At 40.8% G+C, this 21,200-nt stretch overlaps 2 protein-coding genes across 2 annotated transcripts in view; both read right to left on the bottom strand.

Moving 5' to 3' along the window:
- Positions 1 to 398: 398 nt before the first annotated feature.
- On the bottom strand, positions 399 to 4,282 carry C5H9orf40 (chromosome 5 C9orf40 homolog). The gene is made up of 2 exons (XM_051146221.1): positions 3,762 to 4,282; positions 399 to 878 (listed from the first exon to the last, which is right to left on the bottom strand). Exons 1-2 carry the CDS (start codon positions 4,104 to 4,106, stop codon positions 723 to 725), a joined length of 501 nt encoding a protein of 166 aa, XP_051002178.1. The 5' UTR covers positions 4,107 to 4,282; the 3' UTR covers positions 399 to 722.
- A 7,545-nt stretch (positions 4,283 to 11,827) lies between these two features.
- Carnmt1 (carnosine N-methyltransferase 1) overlaps positions 11,828 to 21,200 on the bottom strand; it is a 28,844-nt gene continuing 19,471 nt past the window's right edge. Inside the window, exons 6-8 of the mRNA XM_051146220.1 lie at positions 19,528 to 19,641; positions 13,380 to 13,483; positions 11,828 to 12,689 (exon numbers count right to left, since the gene is read on the bottom strand). Coding sequence (XP_051002177.1) covers positions 12,588 to 12,689; positions 13,380 to 13,483; positions 19,528 to 19,641 — 320 coding nt within the window. The 3' untranslated portion in view covers positions 11,828 to 12,587. The remainder of the gene's footprint in view (positions 12,690 to 13,379; positions 13,484 to 19,527; positions 19,642 to 21,200) is intronic.

Genomic DNA, 21,200 nt, shown 5'->3' with positions numbered 1-21,200 from the left:
CTACCAGTGTTGAGAACGGCAGATCTAAAGTAATCAACAATAAGAAAATGTCCTCAAAACAAAAATCAACACTATATCATTTCTTTCCTTTTATCTCAGAAAAGGGAAGGAGGGTCAGGCCTACTACTTTATTCATGTTTTAGCTGTGTCCATTGGCTGCAGTATTTTAATAAAGAGCAAACACTGAAAGTTCAAACAAGCTACCCAAATGGAAATTCTCACTAGTTTAAATTTACACGCTTTTAAAACAGTATTAGATTTCAGTAACAATCTCACATTTTAGTTTTGCATAGATACTCAAGTCTCTTATTTGTTCAGTCAAGGGGGGCCAACCAGCGAGTATTTTACCAGCATCGGTTGGATAATGTATTCATTCCATGTGCCACAAATAAGCTTTCTGGTGCAAAAGAACACGGGACAGAACGACAGGAAGATGTGAATGTTCCCTCTAAAACTGCCCAAACCCCCCTTTCCAAGATAAACATCTTCAAAGTTAAAGCGCGAGCAAAACTCTTTCATTAAAAACGCAGACACAAAGCCTTGCCTCCAGCTGTGCCATATCCTTGACAACTCTCCACTCGGAGATGAAGTAGTAAGCTCAATTATTTAGCTTCAAAATTCTTCATTCTTCAGGTTTAAAAACAGTATCATGTCAAGTATGGAAAATAACTTTTCCCTTAGGTCTCCTCATGCTCAATGGATCTCGTCTTCAGCTCCTCCTGTCAGGACTCCATGTCAACCTCAACTCCTTCATTCTTGTCCTGAAGTGTTCCCGTCAGGCTGTTTGCACTCACATCTTCAAGAGCTGCCAGGTCGATAGGTGGTAGCGGGTTCCTCCAGTACTGGAATGTATTATACTGCCAAAACTCCTCACTGTGCTGTAAGGAAGGAAAGGAGGAGGATACAAATAGATGACTGGCTTAGAGAACCACACCCCCAGAGTCAGTCCCCACTCTCCACATAACAGTGGAGAATGTCCTGTCCGTTGGCTAGATCAGAGTAGGGGTTTGATGTTTACTGCTCGTATTGTCCTTGATTAGTACAGTAGTTTGAGCAAATACAATTTAAAAAACAAAAACAAAAACAAAAACCCACACCCTCAACACACACACACACACACACACACACACACACACACACACACACACCAGGAAATAAATGCCTTGTTTCAGCAGGGCGGGCTGACACGCCCATAATCACAACACTCAAAGTTTAAGGCCATCCTGGGCTACACGGTCTGAAAAAAATAAAATAAAATAAAATAATATATATATTTACATTGATGTATTTAGGGGTGGCACATACCATGCTATATATAGGTCAGAAAACAACTTTCAGGCAACAGGATTCCCCTTCTATCATGTGAGTTCTGGGGACTGAACTCAAGTTCTCAGGCTTGGCAGCAAGCACCTTTCTTGCCAGCCCAATAACTACTTTTTAAATTCCTCATTAAAAAAAAAATAAACCCAAATATATTTTACAGTATTTTCATTTTTAACAAATGGTTTCGATTTTAGACAAAGCACTTCACATACCCAATGAAATCTGTGGGCTTGTATATGCTAATTGTTAATTTTAAAAGAATTCTTTTCAGTAGCACTGCTTAAAAAAAAAGTGTAATGCTTTTAAATTTTTATGTATATGTAGGAGCGTTTTGCCTGATGTATGTCTGTGTACCGTGGGCATGCAGTGCCTGAGGAATCCAGAAGAGGGCACAAGATTCCCCTGAGACTGGAGTTTAGAGACTGTTAGGAGCCACTGTATGGATTTTGGGAATTATACCCAGGGCCTCTGGAAAAGCAGCCAGTGTTAAGTTTCAATGAGGAATATGAAATTTAAAACATATACACACGTCATAAGCTACTTTTGTTTTTTCTCTGATGCTTAGTATTGAGACTAACAAAGGCTAAAACATTTCATGGCCTTCAAAGTTTGGGATATAAATCTGATAAAGTGAAAAAATGCTGAATTGACAATTGGTATGACTGACAAATAGAAATACCAAGACAATGAGCAGTGGCCCCTAAAGCTAAAGTTCACTCTAAATGATAACAGAATTCCTTTAAACTGTGAAGTTAAAATTGGCACAAAATCCTCAAAATACTCCATGCAAAGAACACAGCTCTGGAGCGCCAACAGACTGACAGGTGCCACTTCTCAACTTGAAGACCCTTGCCAGATCCACATCTAACACTCTGGGTTAAGTTTACACTTGCTACCATAATAACATTGCTCACGCAGAGTGGCAGTGCCATGTACTTACTGCTCCAATGATAACAAAGAAATAAAAACAAGTCAATTTAACTTTAATCTTATTTACTCCAATATAGCCAAAATATTGCTTCAACATTTCAAGACTTAATGGTATGATACTTTTCCCCCCCTCAAAATTAAGGGTGTTTCTTGCACTTCTATACTCCTCAAAAGTGGCTGCACGGCAATGCTCAGAGAGCACGTGAGGAAGTGGAGAGCAGGGCGAGCATTTCCCTCAGGAGTCTACGGGGCCGGGCCAAGGACTGAAGCCCTAAGTGAGCGAGCAGAAATCAGGCAAACACTGATGTCAGCTTCCTTCTTGTTATGCCCTTTTCCCCTAGATGACTGCGTCTTAAACCAAAACTGTATTTGGAGGCAAGAGAGATAGAGAACTCATATCTTCTCATGGTTCTGGAAGGAACGCAAGGGGCAGACTGAGCAGAACATTCCTGGTCCCCAAGGTCGGCTGCTGGCAGCAACTAACATAAGGTAAGACCTGTCAAGTCTAGCCAGCTGTGTCTAGCAGAGTTCAAGTAGGCATGGTGTCAGCTTATTAAAAACTCCCCGATTAATTTGTTTCTCCCTCCCTTACCCCCCCCCCATCACTGTGCACACATATAGACTGCACCTACAACATTGCACCCAGTATGTTCTGGTAGGAAAGAAAATCTGCATATGCATGGCTTGCCAAAGATGGTCTGAAGAGAAAGGTTTCACCCTACGCAAGTCTCTCCAGCCACTACTTCTGGACGACTATAATGCTCTTTTCAGGAAGTTGGTTTTGAACTTCTAATAGCAATCTGAGGAAATGTCTGGATAAGGCCCATGCTTCCAAGTTTTCAGGAATTAGATATTTCCAATTTGTATTTTCACCTAAAAGCAGTCACTGTACTATTGAAGAGATAGATCTCTTCACACACCTTTAATCCCAGCACTCTGAAGGCAGAGGCAGGTGGATCTCTGAGTTCAAGGCCAGCCTGGTTCAGGACATCACACAGAGAAACACTGAAAAACACAGAGAGATTTTTCTCACAACCCCAGCGGGGAAAGCGGTTCCAGGTAAAAAATTTCCGTTGCCTTATCAGATTTCTCATGAAAAACAATGGCAAAAGAATCTCAAGTATTTATTTTTTGCATGGTTGTTAACTTTGACTCTAGTGACTAAAGGCAGACATTGGACAGATACGTTCCAAGGTGGTTGGTGTGAGTTTGGCTAATTCTGAGGGTTACACTTGCTTCCTCACCCCAACTCATACAAGAACTGCTTTAAAGAAGGCTCTCGAGTTCCCGTCAGGCCAAAGTTGTGTGACGCATATAGACTATGGATTGTAAACTCACTTGGACTTACCGAGACATGTGTTTAAAAAGTAAACATTTCATTCCACCCGATATGTGACAAGTTACTTCATGTGTAATACAGCACAGATCCCAACCTTTTATCTTAACCAAATTTTGGGCGCCTAGATCGTTTACATCTACAACACATAAATTTGGCCCGTCGGACCTACCTGGCCGTGCGCCCCGACGGCTCCCGGCGGGCTGCTGGCGCTCTCCACCCCGTCGCCGCTCCCCGGGGCCCGGCTGACCCGGGGTTCCTCCAGCTCGTCCGGAGGTGGCTCTCCCGGTTCCAGGCCACAGCCCCGCAGCTCCTGGCCGCCGTCCCCGCCGCCGCGTCGCTTGCGGGGCGCAGCTGCAGGCTCCGCCATGGTCCCCGCGTCTCCCTGGCGTTTGCGGGGCCGAGCCGCCCCAGACGGCTGGACCCAGAGCGGCGGCTCCTCGGGGAAGTCGCTGAGCAGGAGCCGCTTCCAAGGCACGCGGAACGCGAGCGGCTCAGCCGCACGCCGCTTGGCCATGGGCCGGGGGTGGGCGGCGGGCGCGCGGACAGCGGCGGGAGGGCGGAGGGCGTCCCGAGGGCGCCAGGGACGTTGGGAAGCTGCAGCACAGCGCCGGAGATTCGAACCTGCGCCGAGATGCGCGCGCACTCGCACCGGTCCGGCGCGGCCGCTGGTTGGTGGAAGCTCGATGCTCGCGTTCCCGAGCGCCCTTGCGGCCGGAAAAACGAGCCCCGAGGAGGCGGGGCGTGGAGGGTATGAAGTTTGGGAGAGGCGGGGCGCGGCCTCACCCACAGGCTTTTTCGGGTTCCTGTGGTCCCTTTGCCTCTGCAAGGCGTGCTTTGCCCGAGGCCCTGCTTACCCTGAAGCGGCCCGCGGGATTCCAAGACCTTCTTTCCAGTAGGCGGTGTCTGGCAAATAAAATACAAACCGTGACGGGTTTGCATCAACCTGTATTTTAATCCTTTGATAAAATCACTAACTTGGGGCCATAACTCAAGGGTAGAGTGCTTACCTACTATGCCCAAGGCCATGGGTTCAATCCCCAATGCTGTAAGGAAAAAGCAGCAACCAAACAAAACTAGAAGAAAATAAGGCCATCAGTACTCCGAAGAACTAATCTAGGGCGAGGAATATGTTTTAGCTGATACTGAGCGTCTTAAATAAATAAAGCCTTATTGTGTATGGGCGTGTTTCTGTATGTGCACGATGTGCACGCTTAGCCACCTGAATCCAGTGTAAGGGCCAGACAAACTCCGTTTTGTGTTAAACCTGGCCAAGGACTGAACCCAGATTCCAGGAAAAAACACAAAGTCTAAACAGAAAAATTCCCTAGCAACACAAGCTCACCTTGGGAAAGCGCCCGGAGTCCAGATAAACTCTCCGCTGGTCAAGCTGACCAGCAGATGGTCTGGCACATAGCAACAGCCAATTAGGAGGAGCCAGGCCAAAGTTCCTAACAACCTCTTCCCCCACCCCCAGATACTTTCTTAGCCATCTGAGGTCTGGCATGATTGCTTCAACCAATCTTTTCTATAGGTCAACTTGTCCCTACAACTGTTATCCAACGGTGCAAGGTGTCCTCTGATTCATGCCCTATGTGTACAAGTTCACACACACAGAATAAATTTTATTGTGTTTATTAAGAGATTTTGACAGCTGTAGAGCAATCCTCGACTTTCTTCAGGATTGTCTACACTGCATTTGGCCCCTGGCTCTTCCATACGGACCCATCTGTAGCATTTCTCTTTGAGTTTTCTGAATTACAGTGGCATTACAGATGTTTCGGGAGAATTTTCATCTTTACAATATCAAGCCCGTATAATTCAAGAGTTCTAGTAAGAATCTAAGTGTCCTTTATTAGAATGTTATGAATTTTGTGTCTACCTTTTGACCACATTTAAGTTTATCACTTTATATAGTATCTTCTTTACAAGACCTTCAAAGTAGCACTTGCGATCACTTTGTCCTCAGTTGGATCTACTTAGTCAAGGAAATTTGTCCACTTCACCCAAGTTAGCATACTTTCTTCATTGTTTTTTATTTTCTGTTTCATTGATTTCTGTTCAATTTGTGTTTACTTTTTTCCTTCTCTAGTTTGTTCTCATGGAGCCAAAACTTGAGTAGAGCCTTTCTGATTGCTTTAGTTTTTTTGTTTGGTTGGTTGTTTTGTTTTTCTTTTGTTTTTGTTTATATAGAAAGGGTTTCTCTGTGTAGCCTTGGGGGTCCTGAATTCGCTTTGTAGACCAGCCTGGCCTCAAACTCAGAGATCCATCCTCCTGCCTGTGCCTCCCCGAGTGCTGGGATTACAGGCGTGTACCACCGCGCCCAACTATTATTTGGTCTTTTTAAGACATGCTCTTGTTCTTGTAGGCCAGGGTTGTCTCCTCAGATTCGCTACATTCCTGAGCAGATGCTGGGACTGTGGACGCACAGTGGGCCCAGCTGCTGTCTTTTCCAGTACTAACATGGAAGCTCTGATTCTCCCAATGCTCCCACTTCAGCTACGGGTCTGCAATTCCTGGTATGTTGTTTTCATTGTTCTTGCGGCTTGAAGTACTTTTGATTTTTTTTCTCCTTTTTCACTTCTAATAAGCAACTTGAATAGCTTAAATTTCATTTTATTTAACCCATTGGCACTTTAGCTCTACCTCATTGCATAGTCAGATGGTTCCTCTGAAGGTAATGTGCATCTTCATCTGGTTTTCAGTCTGTGTTCAAACTTTCTACTGCTTATGTAAAACATAACCCCCTCCATAGCTACTTTCAGTGTCCTCTACCAATTCTGATGTCCCACAGTTTGGTATAAAATGCAAGCTGCCAAACTTTACATCCTGAATTCCGGCCCTGTATAGGGTAGGAGAAACCAAACCGAGAAGTCATCCTCTGATAGTCACCTACATGCTGTGTGGCTGGCGAATCTACACACATACAATAAACAGATGTAACAAAAATAAAGTGCAGCCTCATTTCTTTTTTTCAGCACTACTATCAGTAATGAGGCAGAAGTTGGTTTGTAATTATTTCCCCATCTTCTTGGTAAAGAAGAAACACATACTGTTCAGTGTTTTTGAGTTTCACTATTTCATGTAGATTTTCCACTGATCCCGGATTCAGGCAGTCCTTCTGCCTCTACTTTACCCAGTGTGGCGCCACCTGCAGGAGCCTCTGCACTTGGCTTTAGTCTGCTTATTTGTAAACATGTCTGTTGCAGACTGGAGGAACCTGACAGAGAAGTTGTAAAGGGTTAGGCTTTGTTTTGCAGACCTTGCACAGACCCCAGTTTTTAAAACGATTGAATCAGATATTCCCTATTGAGCAGGTTCTCCTCCCCTAAGCATCAAATCCATGTCAACATTTCAGCATGTCCAACTCTGATCACCACACTGGAAACTCCAGCTCACACTTGTCATTCTTGTCTCCCACACTAGAAGCGAGTTCCTGGTAAGTGTGGCTTTTTTTCAAAATTATTGTGATGTATTTAGTTTTTAAAATTAGACTATTTCCTCCCTTTCCTCCTTCCACCCTTCCCCCAACTCTCTATAAATTCACAGCCATTGTGTCTGTATTACTAAATATGTAAGCACTTATATTTAAGCACATGCTCAGCTTGTATGTTATTTGTATGTATATATGTACAATACTGTGTGGTATTTACACCTGATTGGTGTGTTCTTTCCTGGGGAAGACTTTTTCCTGCTCTCAGTAGTCCTCAGTTGCCTAGTGTTTTGTTGTTTTGTAACTAGGGTTGAGACCTCCAGAGCTTCGCCCCATTGCATGCTAGCATGTCTACTGGTGGTGCCCTTCATGTTCAGGCAGTCACATTCTTGAGACATCATGGCCGTGGTCCTCAGCCTTCCTACTGCAGCAACCTTTAATGCACTTCCTCACATAGTGGTGACCCCCAGCCCTAAAATTCTCATTGCTACTTCATAACTGTAATTTTGCTGTTATGAATTATAACGTAAATATGTGATGTGAGACCCTAAGCAGGTGAGACGCACAGGTTGAGCGCCGTTTCATGGGTAGTTTCTCTGACATTGGGCTCTTTGTATTTTCACTGATACGCTGAACTGTGTGGTATATATTAGGTAGTTACTATTTGTTCAAATAGTGACTGTCCTTTCTTCTTAGGTGTTTCCCAGGTGTCATTACTGTGTCCCACTGCTTTCCCTGTACTATCGTTCTTCTACCCAGGCATTCATACCAGACATATAGCTGTATTCCCTCATAAGCTTGTACTTACTCATAGTTCATTCTTTGATTAACCCCTTTTGAGCATCTGGTATGGACCAAGTTAAACAACCTTTGCCCTCCAACTCTCAGTGAAGCTTGTTTTGAGGGAGATAGATATTAAATAAGGGCATCTAATAAACGTGGTGGAAAACAACGGCAGTTAAAAGGAGTTAGTGGGTAAAAAGGACCTCTACTTTGACTGCCCAGTAAAGGCCTAAGGAGAAGTGAAGGGAAAGTGAGCATGACCCTCAGAAGTCACAGCTAGCATGAAATGTTCCCAAGTCCAAAACTCACAAAGGCAAGCCTGCCTAAGCAAAGAAGCTACTCAGCTGTCTCTCCTCAGTGCTAAGGTTTCAGGCAGCTTGTTTTCAAGTATGCTGTTATAGCCAGCCTATTTTTCATCTTACAATGCATACTTTTCACCTTTACAAATTTGTTAGATCTTTCCATTTATCTGATAATGTCTCATGCTATGTGATCAGTTTTAATTGTTCTCTGCTAATTTCATAGTGTCAGTGTGAGGCTCTTTTTCCATGTCCTGCTTTTTGACCCACATAGCAACCAAACAAAATTTACTTTTATGTGTACACATGGGTCTGTGTATGGATATGTGTACCTTTGAATCCATAAGTGGTGTCAGATTCCCTGGATCTAGAGACACAAGGAGCCTGACATGGGTGCTTGGAATGGAATGTGGGCCCTCTTTAAGAGTAGTATGTGCTCCTAATTGTTTTTCTCCAGCCCCGTGTAGCATTTTTTGATTGGCCACATACTGAATTTTGTTTGACAGATATTAGATATTTTTGTATTCCTATAGATATTCTTGCTCTGGAAGGCTGTTAGATAGTCACAGTGTGACCCTCTATGAAGCAGGATGGCATGTGCACAAAGAGAAAGCAAAGGGTCCTCCTGGAGGATCAGAACTAGAGGCAGAGATGAGTGTGCCAGTATTAAACAACAAATTTAAAGAAGCAAACATCAAAGTAGCCATGCTAGGCAGTTTTATGTCAATTTATCACAAGCTAAAATCACTTTTGGAAGAGGGAGCATCAATGAAAACACATCCCCACCCACTTCCCCACTAGATTGGCCTATGGTGCATTTTCTGGATTGATGTGGGAGGGCTCAGCTCAAAGTGCTCTGTGCCACCCATTGACAAGTGTCCTGGGATACAAGAAGCTGAGCAAGCTATAACGGGCAAGCCAGTGGGCACTGGTGCTCCACGGCCTCTGCATCAACTACTGCTGCCAGATTCCTGCCCTGTTTGAGTTCCTACCCTGACTTGCCCCAGTGATCAAATATGCCATGGAACTCTGAGTTGAAATAAACCTTTCCCTTCCCAAGTTGCTTTTGGATACTGTTTTCACACAGCAACACAAGTCCTAAGACAGTAATAGTCAAGGTTTTATTTACATGCTGAACTAGAGTAAGAGACTAAACTAACAAAGGGATCTATTTCCCCTTCGACCTTCCCACAACAGCGCCAAGGTCAGGTGCATTAACAAATAGGTCTTCACCACTCAGAGGACCTGAGGAACTTCTGCAGGTTTGGGGATGAGCAAATGCGGTAGGGATGGAGTATAAACATCACCCAATGGTGCATGTGTTAAAGGTTTCATCCCCACTGATTGCCTAATAGCCTCATGAATGGATTAATTTTTTGATGACTTCATACTTGGATGGACTGACTATTGGGAGGGGAAATCTAGCCCGTGGACTAGTTCTGTCTCTAGCCCTTCCCACCTCCTTCCCTCTGCTTCCCTGCTGCCATGAGCTTCTCTCCCCACCCTCCCCATACCAACCAAGTGAACAAGGAGTGAAACTGTGAGACAAAACAATAAACTTATCAACCTTTTTACTTTAAAGGTATGTTGTCATAGTAATAGGAAAGTGACAATCCAGAGAGAAAGGACTAGGCATGGGGAAAATACCAAATGAGAATAAATAAAGTGTGAAGCAGTCCTCCCCCACAGACACTGTGGAGGCCTCTGGCAAAAGTCCTCAGAAACGGCCCCTCCCTCCAATTGAGAAGTCAAGAGTTCAGGAAAATGGTCCCAGATGATAAAAATGCTCTTCCTGAAACTTTTTTCCTGCTTTTAGCTTCTGTAGTTCCTTTTCCTTAACAATACTAAGGCTAATCTTTCTTTCCTTGGGGGAATGAAACAAAGTAAAAATAAATACTGCATACCTTGGCAAACTCAGAGGTCAGATACTCATTATTGCTAACTTTCTAGAAGAATACAGAAAATAGGATAACCAAGAGTTGAGAAGAAGAAAAAAAAAAGTTGAGAAGAAGGTGCTTAAGTAATATTCCCATTATGGCCATTATTTCATTGAGGGAAACAAGCAAGAAGAGTTATTATAGCAATTGGCAGACTTTAATATTTAAGAAAAAGTAAGTCCATATACACATTGAAAATATAGGAAATTTCATGCAAACATGAAGCTTCCAATTCAACCTTTCTGGCAATGTTTAGAATGTAAAGTACATAGAAATCCCATACACTTTACAGTTCCCAAACTTGATTATTTCATACTGTGATTTTTGCAGTTCCCTGTATATTTTATGAGCCCTATCTTGTTCATTGATCACAATCTAAATCTGCACCACCTCAGAAAATGGAAATTTAAAACCAGCAAGCACATGATCACCTTATGAAAATAAGAGTACTTATGTATAGCATTAATTTAAGAAAAAATTTAAAACTTCAAGGCTAATACACTCCAGAAGCTAGACCTAAATTTAAGAAATACAAAATTAAACTCCTCCAGTGACACTTCCATTATTGATTTATATCACACTTTCAAGTTTAGAATATATGAACTTCAAAAGCCACAACAGAAAAAGTGATGCAAATTTATAAAGAATATTTTTAAAATATTCATATGATGAAAACTAAAAATAAATGAAATAACTGATTTCAGAGTTAAGCAAAATATATAATTTAGAAATATAAGTAACATTATTAAAGTGTAAAACATGACAGGAGGAAAAAAAAACCCTTAGGTAACAAAACCAACCTACTGGTATCTGTTCTTGTCTTTGTTAACAAAAACCAGGCTGTAAAAAAAGTACTACTCAATGAATAATAAGCATTCCTAAATAAAAACTAAAAAAGCATGCATTCCTTGCTGTTCAATGGATGTCTTTTAAAATATATTTATTTTAGGATTTTTCCCCTTTAAAAAAATAATTCTGGGAGATTTTCCCACCTTGCAAATAGTAAGTAATGAGAATTTCCACCAAATGAACACTTGTAAAGTACAGAGCGATGGAAGAACCAGGAATAGCTTTAAAAGAAAAGCAGACCTAGGAAGTAAAATGTACTCTGTGGAGCCATGTTCTGCATAATGGGAGGACAGATGACAAAAATTTCCACAACCTCCTATAGACTCCCAAACCTAGGCAACACAAGTCAGGCTTCCTGTTACCGTGGGGCCACGTGGCAGTTATGCCAGCAGTACTTATTATTCATCTACTCTGAACGTCACAGAGGCCACACCATTTGTGCAATATTCAGCAAGAGCTTTCTTTTCTTGTAGAGTTAAAACACCTGTCACCTCTACTTTCCTAGCTAAGGGAAACAGAATAACACACATTAAAATTAACAAGGAAAGCTCCATCTGACACAGGCCTCCTTAGAGGTAGAAAATTTACAGCAGCTCGCACTGCTTCAATTCCAACTCTATCAGGGGACAAAACGGCTATTAATTTGAAATCCATACATGGCTGCTGCCTAGGATATTAAAGACACAGACCATGGGCATTAATTTATCCCTGAATTTCATACTCAAAACTTCTCACATTAATTCTATTATGACAGTTTTACTAGAATATATTTTAACTAAAAAAGTGCTTGCTTTCATATGCCACATACTTTAAATAAAGACATCATTGTAAACATCACACTGACAAACTTTGTAATTCATTTCTAATTTGAAGTTATCTTATTTTAGATGGGCAGATTTTATTCTTATTTTTCCAGTTTCTTAACACTGCTTTAAAAAAAAAATGCTTTTGTGGCTCTGAATGTTTCTCTTACACATTTCAAAAGAATCCACGAATTAATACAAGATTCAGTTTAGCATGGAAAAAGACTGAATTTTTCTGTTACTGTATTTCATTGAAATTTCACCTGTAATAAAACTGAATTAGCATTTCATACATGACATATTTGATGCTTATTCAGCTGAATTTTTAAAAAACTAATTTTAATAATGAAAGAATAGTTTCAAAATCCTGTGAGTATAGCTGACTTAGGTCCAATGAGAACAAAGTTCCAGTTCCAGATGCTGAATATAACAGAGGATCCTTAGCCTCTGCTAAACACAACACAGGCAATGCAGAATCCAAGAAGGAGATGTTTACGGACTTTAGACAATCAATCATTAACACGGCAGACTTGCAAAAGCTTCATGAATACTGGAATTTAGGTTTATTTTCTTAAAGACAGACAATTCTGGGCTTCAAAGAAAAAAGTACTTTTAAGATATTTCCTCCACTATATATCTGCATGGGAGATACTTTCTTCATGTTTTTGAAGTTGTGCAGTATAAATCTGCATGGTATAGTATATTTCTGGAAAAAAGCGATAGACATCATTAAGAAAATAGACACTATTTCTAAATTTTGTTAGGAATAAGAAGGCACCACTGATTTGAGGTTGTGTCCTGTTGTCACTGATAGTTGAGTCGACTGTGAGTTGTTTATTTCGGCATTTATTCTCATTAAACTTTTTTTTTTCTGGGAAATATCACTTAAGACCATTATTGTGGCTTCCGGACCACAAACAAAACACATTCATAGTAGTATTTCATCATAGAGAGATCATTCACAGTATATGTTGACAATACAGATTCTTTTTCCACCTGTAATACAAACAACAATCACAGTAAGATCATGATAGCCACACTTGTAACAAATACCAAGAAGTAGTAGTGGCAGGCATTTGATCATAAGCACATTTAAACAGATACCCCAAAAGACTAGTAGCATCCATAATTCCTTTACAAAATAAACAGGTCATGTAGTTCAGCATCACTCCATTAACTACAAAGTGCTATAAATGCATTGCTTCTCTTCATTCTTAAGAATAAATCCTTTGGGGGGGGGGGGTAAGTCAGTGGAATACTCCTAAATAAGTAAACAACCAACAAAACTGCCAAAATACCATGAGGTCTTATTTACTACAGGAAGTGAGGAGAGGAGAAAGGCCAGGAAGTAGAAAATAATATACAGAGAACTGTTTGACACCTGCCTTCGTACCACCCACCTCCTCCAGAGCCTAGTCTACTTGAAATTTGTCAGTGAGCAATTACCCAGGCCATTGTCAGCTACCATTATTGACAGTCTATTTTAACAGGAATTTTAGTGTCCCCTTTACATACATACTGTCCCAAATCTTTACAATTAAGAAAGCTATGCAATAGTAATCTCTCTATCTGGATTAGAAATTGAGAAGCAAAGAAACAAGGCAGTAACTGCTATGCTGTCTGTATACTGTTTAGAATTAAAGGCTCTCCACCTTAAATTCTGGCAGTGTTTCTTTCCATTCTTACCTCTAGCTGGAATCCATACTGCAGAACAACGTTTTTAATATCCTCATAGCTCAATTCTATAGAAAGTTCATTTGCCAGATTTTCAAAATGGTATAGAAGAGGACCTATGGTTTGAAGACACTGTGAGTGAGTCACATCAATAGCTCTGTACACTGAATTCTAGATGTACTACTTGAGTACAAAATAAGGTAAAAATAAAAAGAACAGTCACTACATTTGCTGAAGCAATTGTTCAAACCTTTGTCACACAAACCTTGTCTTTACCTTTAATTGAGTAAATAATAAATCCTACACCCAACTAGTTGTACTTAAACTCGTCAGACAATACTGAGACGATTTAAAAAAAAAAAAAAAGGCAAGGGAGATAAAGGTAATGGGTCAAACAGTTTCTGCTCCTAAGAGGCTCTGCCTTCCTGTGAGTAAACATTTTCTTCTCCTTTATTTTTAGGTAGGGTTTTTCAGTGTAGTCCTGGAGCCTTGCACAATAGAGTCTCCTGCCTCAGCTTCTCAAACACTAGGAATCTAGCCATGCTGTCCCCTTCTATTTTTACCTAAAGCACTAGAATAAATGACCCTGAATGTAAATTATATGTTCGCACATTCTTTGAAATAACAGTCCTAAAAAACCCACTGAGACAGTTTCTGGCCATCTGTTCAGTTCTAAACTGTATCAACAGCTTTTTACAAAGCAAAGAGCCTCACAGTAATCTTTATAGCTTCTGAAGTGTATTCCTGCAAGTATGTAGATGAGCCACATGGAGGCCAGAAGAGGGCATCAGAACCTCCTGGACTCTAGTTACAGAAGGGTGTGAGCCACCACAATGTGAATGCTGGGACTAAACCTGGGTCCTCTGCAAGAGTAGTAACTTCTCATCTTTACCACCCCCATGCTTTAAAAGCATCTGAAAATATAGTTTTGTAGGTATACACACATTCCTGTAAGCCATATGTGTTTTCCTTCCACTGTCATGTTTGAGCTCACAAGCCTATAAAACCCTATCCGTCACTCAAACTTCAGCTATGCTTCAAAACTTGTTGAAATCCATCTATGTCTTCAGCCTGATTGTTCATTCTTCCTAATCTTGGTTGTCAACTTGATTCACCTGGGAGAGGTCTATCTTTCAATTGAGGATTGTCTCCGTAAGACTGACTGTAGACATGTTAGTTAGGCATTTTCCCATTGCTAACTGATATAAAAGAGCCCAATCCACTGTTGTAGTACCATTCTGAGACAGGTGGGTCCAGGGTATATAGAAAAAGTATCAAGCAGGACAGAGGTTGCAACCCAGGAAGGAGAATTCCTGTTGTTTTTTTCTTCAAGATGCTGCCTACCTTGAGTTCCTGCCTTGGCTTCCGCTCATGATCAAATATAATATGTAAGCTAAAATAAACCCTTTCGTAGTACGACATTCTTTAAAACTCATCGACTGAAGTGTTATATCACACACTACCCTCAAGTAAATATCAACATCCTCTAATTTGCAAACTAAGCATCAAGAATATGACACATATGTGTGGTCTATGTGCCACACAGAGGTCAGAGGATGACACTGGATGTCCTCCTCTATCACTCTCCACCTTATTTCTTTGAGACAAGGTCTCTCACTAAACCTGAGACCATCTACGGTGGTGGTCAGCAAGCCCCAGTGATCCTCTTACCTCTGTCCCCCACAGTGGTGTTAGGGTTGCAGGCATGTGCATGGCAACATCTGGCTTTTCATTTTATAAAATTTATTTTTATTTTATTTATGCGTATGTGTCTGTGTTGAGTGTATGCTACATGTGTGCAGGTACCTGCAGAAGCCAGAAGAAGGCATCAGATTCATCCAGTGCTTAAGATGCAGGCTGTTGTAAGCTATGCAACCAGGGTCTGGAAACCAAACTCTGGTCCTCTGAAAGAGTAGAAAGTGTTCTTAACCTCAGAGCTGTGTCTCGAGGCTGAATACCTGCCTTTGTTTGTGGGTGCTAGGAATCAAACTCAGGTTCTTATGCTTGCGATAACAAGCACTCCTATCCACATAACCAGCTCACCAGCTCAAAAAAAGATGTCTTTATAATCGTCTTTTCAGACTGTACAACTTGAGTGTTATACTATTACCAGTCAAGGACAGTTAACTATGATGTGAATATGTTCTATAGTCTTTTATATAAATTGTGATTTGATAAAGATCATCTCTTACACAAAGACATTTCTTGAGGGTCAAAGACAAATATTTTTACTGACTGGGTTCAAACTGCCAAAAGAGTTACAGATGAAAGGTCCCTTACCTGAAATGCCTGAGAATAGAGGTATTTTAGATTTTAGAATATTTACACATACAAAATGAGGTGTCTAAAGGAGGGAAACATGTCCAACCAAAAAACTAGCTTGTTTCATATATACTTAATTGTACAGCCTAATAGTCTGTCTGGACAGTACTGGGAAACCCAGCGCTCTGCTTATAGTAAGTAGGGTTCTACCAATGGGTTATATAAACCTATACCCTAAAACTAATTTTGTACAGTATTTTTAGTGCATGTACATCTGCCTGTGGTCTGCCAGATGAGATCATGTATGGACTTTGCTACTTGGCATGTCAACATTTTAGATTTTTGAGCAATGTAGACTTTGAAGATAGGAAAGATCTGTACACATTTTCACTCACAATCGCAGGAAGAGCAATGTTTCAAGCACCTTAGTAGGAATGGGAAGCAATGGTAGTTCATCTGGAAAGATGTTAGTAGAGTCTGGCAAAGTTTGCTATGCACACATCACATATAACTAAGGAACTTCTTTACTAGGGGCTAACTCAAGAGAAATGAAATACTGTAGCACACTAAGATTTCTATGACAAATGTTGATAGCAACTTTATTCCTAACCAGCATAGAGAAAAAAAAAATCAAATGTCCATGCACAGAGAACAGATAAACGAAATGTCACCTATCCAGTGAAGGTTCACTCAGCAAAAATGGAAACAACACACTGGTTTCTGAAGCAACTTAAGTGAGTCTCAACAGCATCATGCTAGTTAATGTGAGCCAGAGACAGAAAGTGCCACATTATACGGTTCTGTTTATGATATTTTGGAATGGGGGAAACTGGAATAACAGCAACCCAAAGAGCAGCCGCCAGTTTTCCCCCCAACTAGCATCTTTTTCATATTAAGAGAAAGAATAAAGATGTATTTTTCCTTGATCATAAAATAGAGTAAGCTCATAACAGAAAGTTAATACAATGTGGAAAAGTGTGGTTCTGCATTCTGCTCCATTGCTGGGGGTAGGGATGGGTCCCAAAGCCAGGAAGAATGAAGCAGGATCATGAATGGGCAGGGTTTACGATTACAGAGCCCTTCACCAAGAAAGACCAGAAGCAGGGCAGTCTGGCAGCCAGTGCAACAATCAGCTGATAGCAGGAGCAACGTCGAACTATAAAACCAAAGAAAGCCTTTCCCCCCATTTGCTTTGGTCATGGTGTTTCATGATTATTATATTTATGTCATCTTTATTGTTCTTTATAGATTATTATTTTTAAAGGTTGTGTCTAATTATGTGTACATGTGTGGGAATACAAGCATGAGTACTGGTGCCTGAGGAGCCTAGAAGCACCTGGAGTTGGAGTTGTGGGCCACCCGATGTGGGTGCTGGGAAATGACTTCCAGTTCTCTGCAGGAACAGTATGCACTCAGAACTGCTGAGCCATTTTTCCAGTCCTGATTTATAATTTTTAATATTCTTTAACTTATACATGCAAAATATTCTATTTGTGAAGTATTAAGCTAGAGTACTTTTTTTAAAGATTTATTTATTTTTTAATGTGCATGATTGCTATATCTGCATGCCAGAAGACGGCATCAGATCACATTATAGATGGTTGTGAGCCACCATGTGGTTGCTGGGAATTGAACTCAGGACCTCTGGAAGAACAGGTGTAGCTCTTAACCGCTTCGCCACCTCTCCAGCCCTAGAGTAAATTTTTTCATTGTTAATTCCTCAAATTATTTTGAAACCCTGTGGCTAGAAGGTCTAACTGTCCTCTAGTAAGGCACCTGCTCCCTGACTTCTGTTGCCCACGACACATTAGACATTATATCACAACTACCTTTAGCTAACAGCTCTCCTGCTTATATGGACCAACTTTTTTCAGGTATTTATTATATAGCTTAAATGTTCATAGACAAGGTTGCTTTTGTATGAGTTCAATCCAGTACCTTAAAAGAAGAAAAAAACTTTCCATAACTCAGTAGGCAGGATCCAAACCTCCGTTATTTAAATAACATACTAGATATAGTGTCACGTGACAGTTTCAGGCTGCGAGCCTGCCTCTTACCATAAGCTACAGGATTATTCTACTGGTTATTTAACTCAAGACCTGTTTCCTCCCACTATGCAAACAGTGCCTTTCCATTAGGGTCGCTCTGAGAGGCTGGGGATGCAGCTCAGTGGCAAGCGCTCTTGTCCAGGTGCACAAGGCCCTACTCTAACCTCTAGAACCACAAAACAGAACACAAGATAGGGCTGCTAGGAATTGAAAGTATTGATAAGGTTACCTAATTCACACGAAACAATCAGATTCTCAGTAGGATCCTTCATTTATTCCTTGGGCCAAGTTTCCCAAGGCATTTACTTTGAAAGACCTAAGGTTTAAGATACTGGATTCTTATGATGAGTGCATTTTACAACTGTTATCATCTTGTCCCACGGAATTCTGAAGAGAAAATGGGAAGACGTTCTCCTTCTAGTCCTGGTCCTGATGAAAACTGTTCTAGTAAAAATAAAATAATTACACGGTATAGTTGACAGAATCTCAGCAATGAATGAGGTCTTTAATGTATCTGTCCTTTTCTTGGTAGAGCCTCATCATGAAAGTCTTCTATTCTAACTTGGTTAGGTTTCTGAACATAGAGTGCACATCACACTTAAGGAAAACATGCACACTTACATGGACATTTATTTCACCATACTTCTCTTACCTTTAAGAGAAGAAAATAGGTGCTGCGTGTGGTGGCACACACCTTTAATCTTAGCATTCAGGAGGCAGAGGCAGGCAGATCACTATGAGTTCAAGGCCAGCCTGGTCTACAAAGCAAGTCTAGGACAGCCAAGGATACACAGAGAAACCCTGTCTTGAAAAACCAAAAAGAAGAATAATATAGGTAATTCCCTTTAGATTCTTGATGAAGGAACATGTAATACTCACAATTTGATTTCTATTATCAAGCAGTAGGCTCAAAGTACAAGAGATTTTTTTATATATATATATGAAATTTCTATTGCTTCTTAAACTCATGGTATCTCATTTACTGGGATAGTATGACTGATACATTCCATGATGGATGTAAAATCTTTTCTTTCCTTGGGAGGACACAAGGGATGAGATAACAATTGAGATGTAACATGAATGAATTAATTTAAGAAATGGTATTAAAAAATCTTTTCCTTCCTCCAAAGTTTAAAAAACAATAAAAATGTTTTCTTTTTAGACAAAAATTAAAAATGGATTCTTCTCTTATATGATACATCCCAATCAGTTTCCCCTTCCTTTCTTCCTCCTAGCTCTACTTCCACCTTCCATCTCCCCCCTTTCCTCTTCAGAAAAGAGCGGGTCTCCAAGAGATGACAGCAAGATAAAACCAAAAAAAAAAAAAAAAAAAAAGATACAATAAGAAAAGATAAAAGCCCTCATTATCAAGGTTGGATAAGGCAACCCAATAGGAAGCAAAGATTCTCAAGAGCAGGCAAACCAGTCAGAGAGATACACCCACTCCCACTGTTAGAAGCCTCACAAGAACACCAAGCTAACAGCCACAACATATATGCAAAGGGCCTGGTGTAGACCCATGCAGGCCCTGTGCTTGCCATTTCAGTCTCTGAAAACACACTTAGAAGAGTGAAATGCCACTGTCTGCACAGAGCGATGGAAGGGAAACAACAGACTAAGTGTGGAATCAGCAGATGAAACTTAATATTCTCTGCAGGTAGGACCCACGAGACTGACCCAGGAGGGTCACTCCACTGCTTGGACTGCCATTGCCTTCAGAAGGCATCACCAACTAGGATGTGGTCTAACGAATATTACAGCATAATTATAATGTTCGCAAGCAAATTGGAAAGGCAGATCTAAATATTCAGACTGATGTATAAAATATTAATGAATATTTAATCACTCACCAAGATTTATCCAAATTCCACCTGGCTTGAGTATTCTCCATATTGTATCAATGTAATCAATTACATTGTGAGCTGTGTCTATGAAGAAACAGGTGGCAATACAGTCCCAGGTATCTATTCAACAGAGAACAGACCACTGCATCTGTTATTTTGTTTTTGTTTATTTTACCCTTTAAACTTTCCAGCTAACTCTTACAGAGAGAGAACTAATATATCATTTCACTGAAGGGAAAGAGACATGATCAACACTATACTCAAGTTGATTGTAACATAGTAGATACAGCAGTAAGTTTGGAAGTCATTTGTTACTGACACGTCACTACTATTAAGGAGTTGTTTACCGTCTACTTGGCTGCTAGCCTTTAGTTTCAGAGTGGACTGAACCAAGCATCTTGAGCTAGGAAAGTGCTCTGTTGACTGGGCTACCCTAGCTCTCATTTTCAATCTAGTCAAACAAAGTAGTCTTCATCTTAATTTTTGAGTTCTGGTTTAAACTAATGTTAACCACTGATTCTGGCAGGATTTATTTATTTATTTATTTATTTATTTATTTATTTATTTATTATTTTTCTGGCAGGTTTTAGAAGTAGGTTTTCTTGGCAACTTGAGAATATGTGACATCAAAATAACCAAATACCTTCCATGACTTGATAATCAGGGGGAAGTTCGCCTGGGGAAGTCATATATGCGGAGGTGGCCCCAACAAGAACACTGTTTAGCTCTTGGAAGCTATAGCCAGGCAGAGGTAGGGACCAGGTTCAAGATAAAGTATCTATTTCAATCCTAATGTGGCAAAAGTGCTTGGCCCAAAAGAGATCACCCGCACCCTACTAGACTTCCAGTTGGGAGGAAAGTGGGTGTCAGGTGCACCATGAGGCTTCCCACTTACTTCACTCCTATTTGAGATCTTGTTCCTTAACATTTACCCCACAGCTTAACTTCTCCCAGTTGTCCCTTCCTACCTTCAGAATGTAGGTTGTCCCAATCTCAGAATTTAGGAGAAATAAAAATATATTTTAGGAAATTGGATACATAAATCTTTCTATGTTGCTACTCCCTGTTCCAAGCCATCTTTCTAGTGGCTTCCTGTCTCTCTCAGAGGACACTCATCTTGTTGTTTTGAACTGTCTTAACCAAGCCTCTGCCCTCCTGTCTCCCTCATGCCCACTACTAGCTCCACCATAGCTCTACTGAACACAGCCAAGTGCTCTCCCCCAACCTCCTTACCCTCCCTGAGCATGAAAATGACAATCCCCTTGTTAGTTCCTATTCTTATGCTCAGTACTTTATTTTCTTCAAACAATATTGTATGCTATGGCCTCTTTGTCCCTTCCAGAGTTTCAAGTTCCCTGTGGCTACGGACTTTTGCCCTACTATCTCTGGTGTCTTGAATGTCTAGAATATAATTGGCTTCTAACAAGTGACAAGCATTATTTATTGAAAGAATGCTCTTGCTACAGCTCAGAGTTCTGTTGTCGTTCTTCCTGCTATGCAGTCCACACTCTTCCCACTCCCATTCCCACCTCCCTCCAAGGTCTTCAGTAACCTGCCAGACTGAAATCTAACTTCCAACCTGATACAAGTCTTCTACAACCAAAGCTAACCTGCCTTTTAAGACATGTCTTTCCTTGCCAGTCTCCCCTGCTGCAGCCCCATAACTCTATTCTTTTCTG

This window comes from Acomys russatus, chromosome 5 (assembly GCF_903995435.1).
Source record: "Acomys russatus chromosome 5, mAcoRus1.1, whole genome shotgun sequence".
NCBI classification, from domain to species: Eukaryota; Metazoa; Chordata; class Mammalia; order Rodentia; family Muridae; genus Acomys; species Acomys russatus.
Note: the sequence above shows the minus strand (reverse complement) of the source record. Positions and strands in the feature narration are given on the sequence as shown.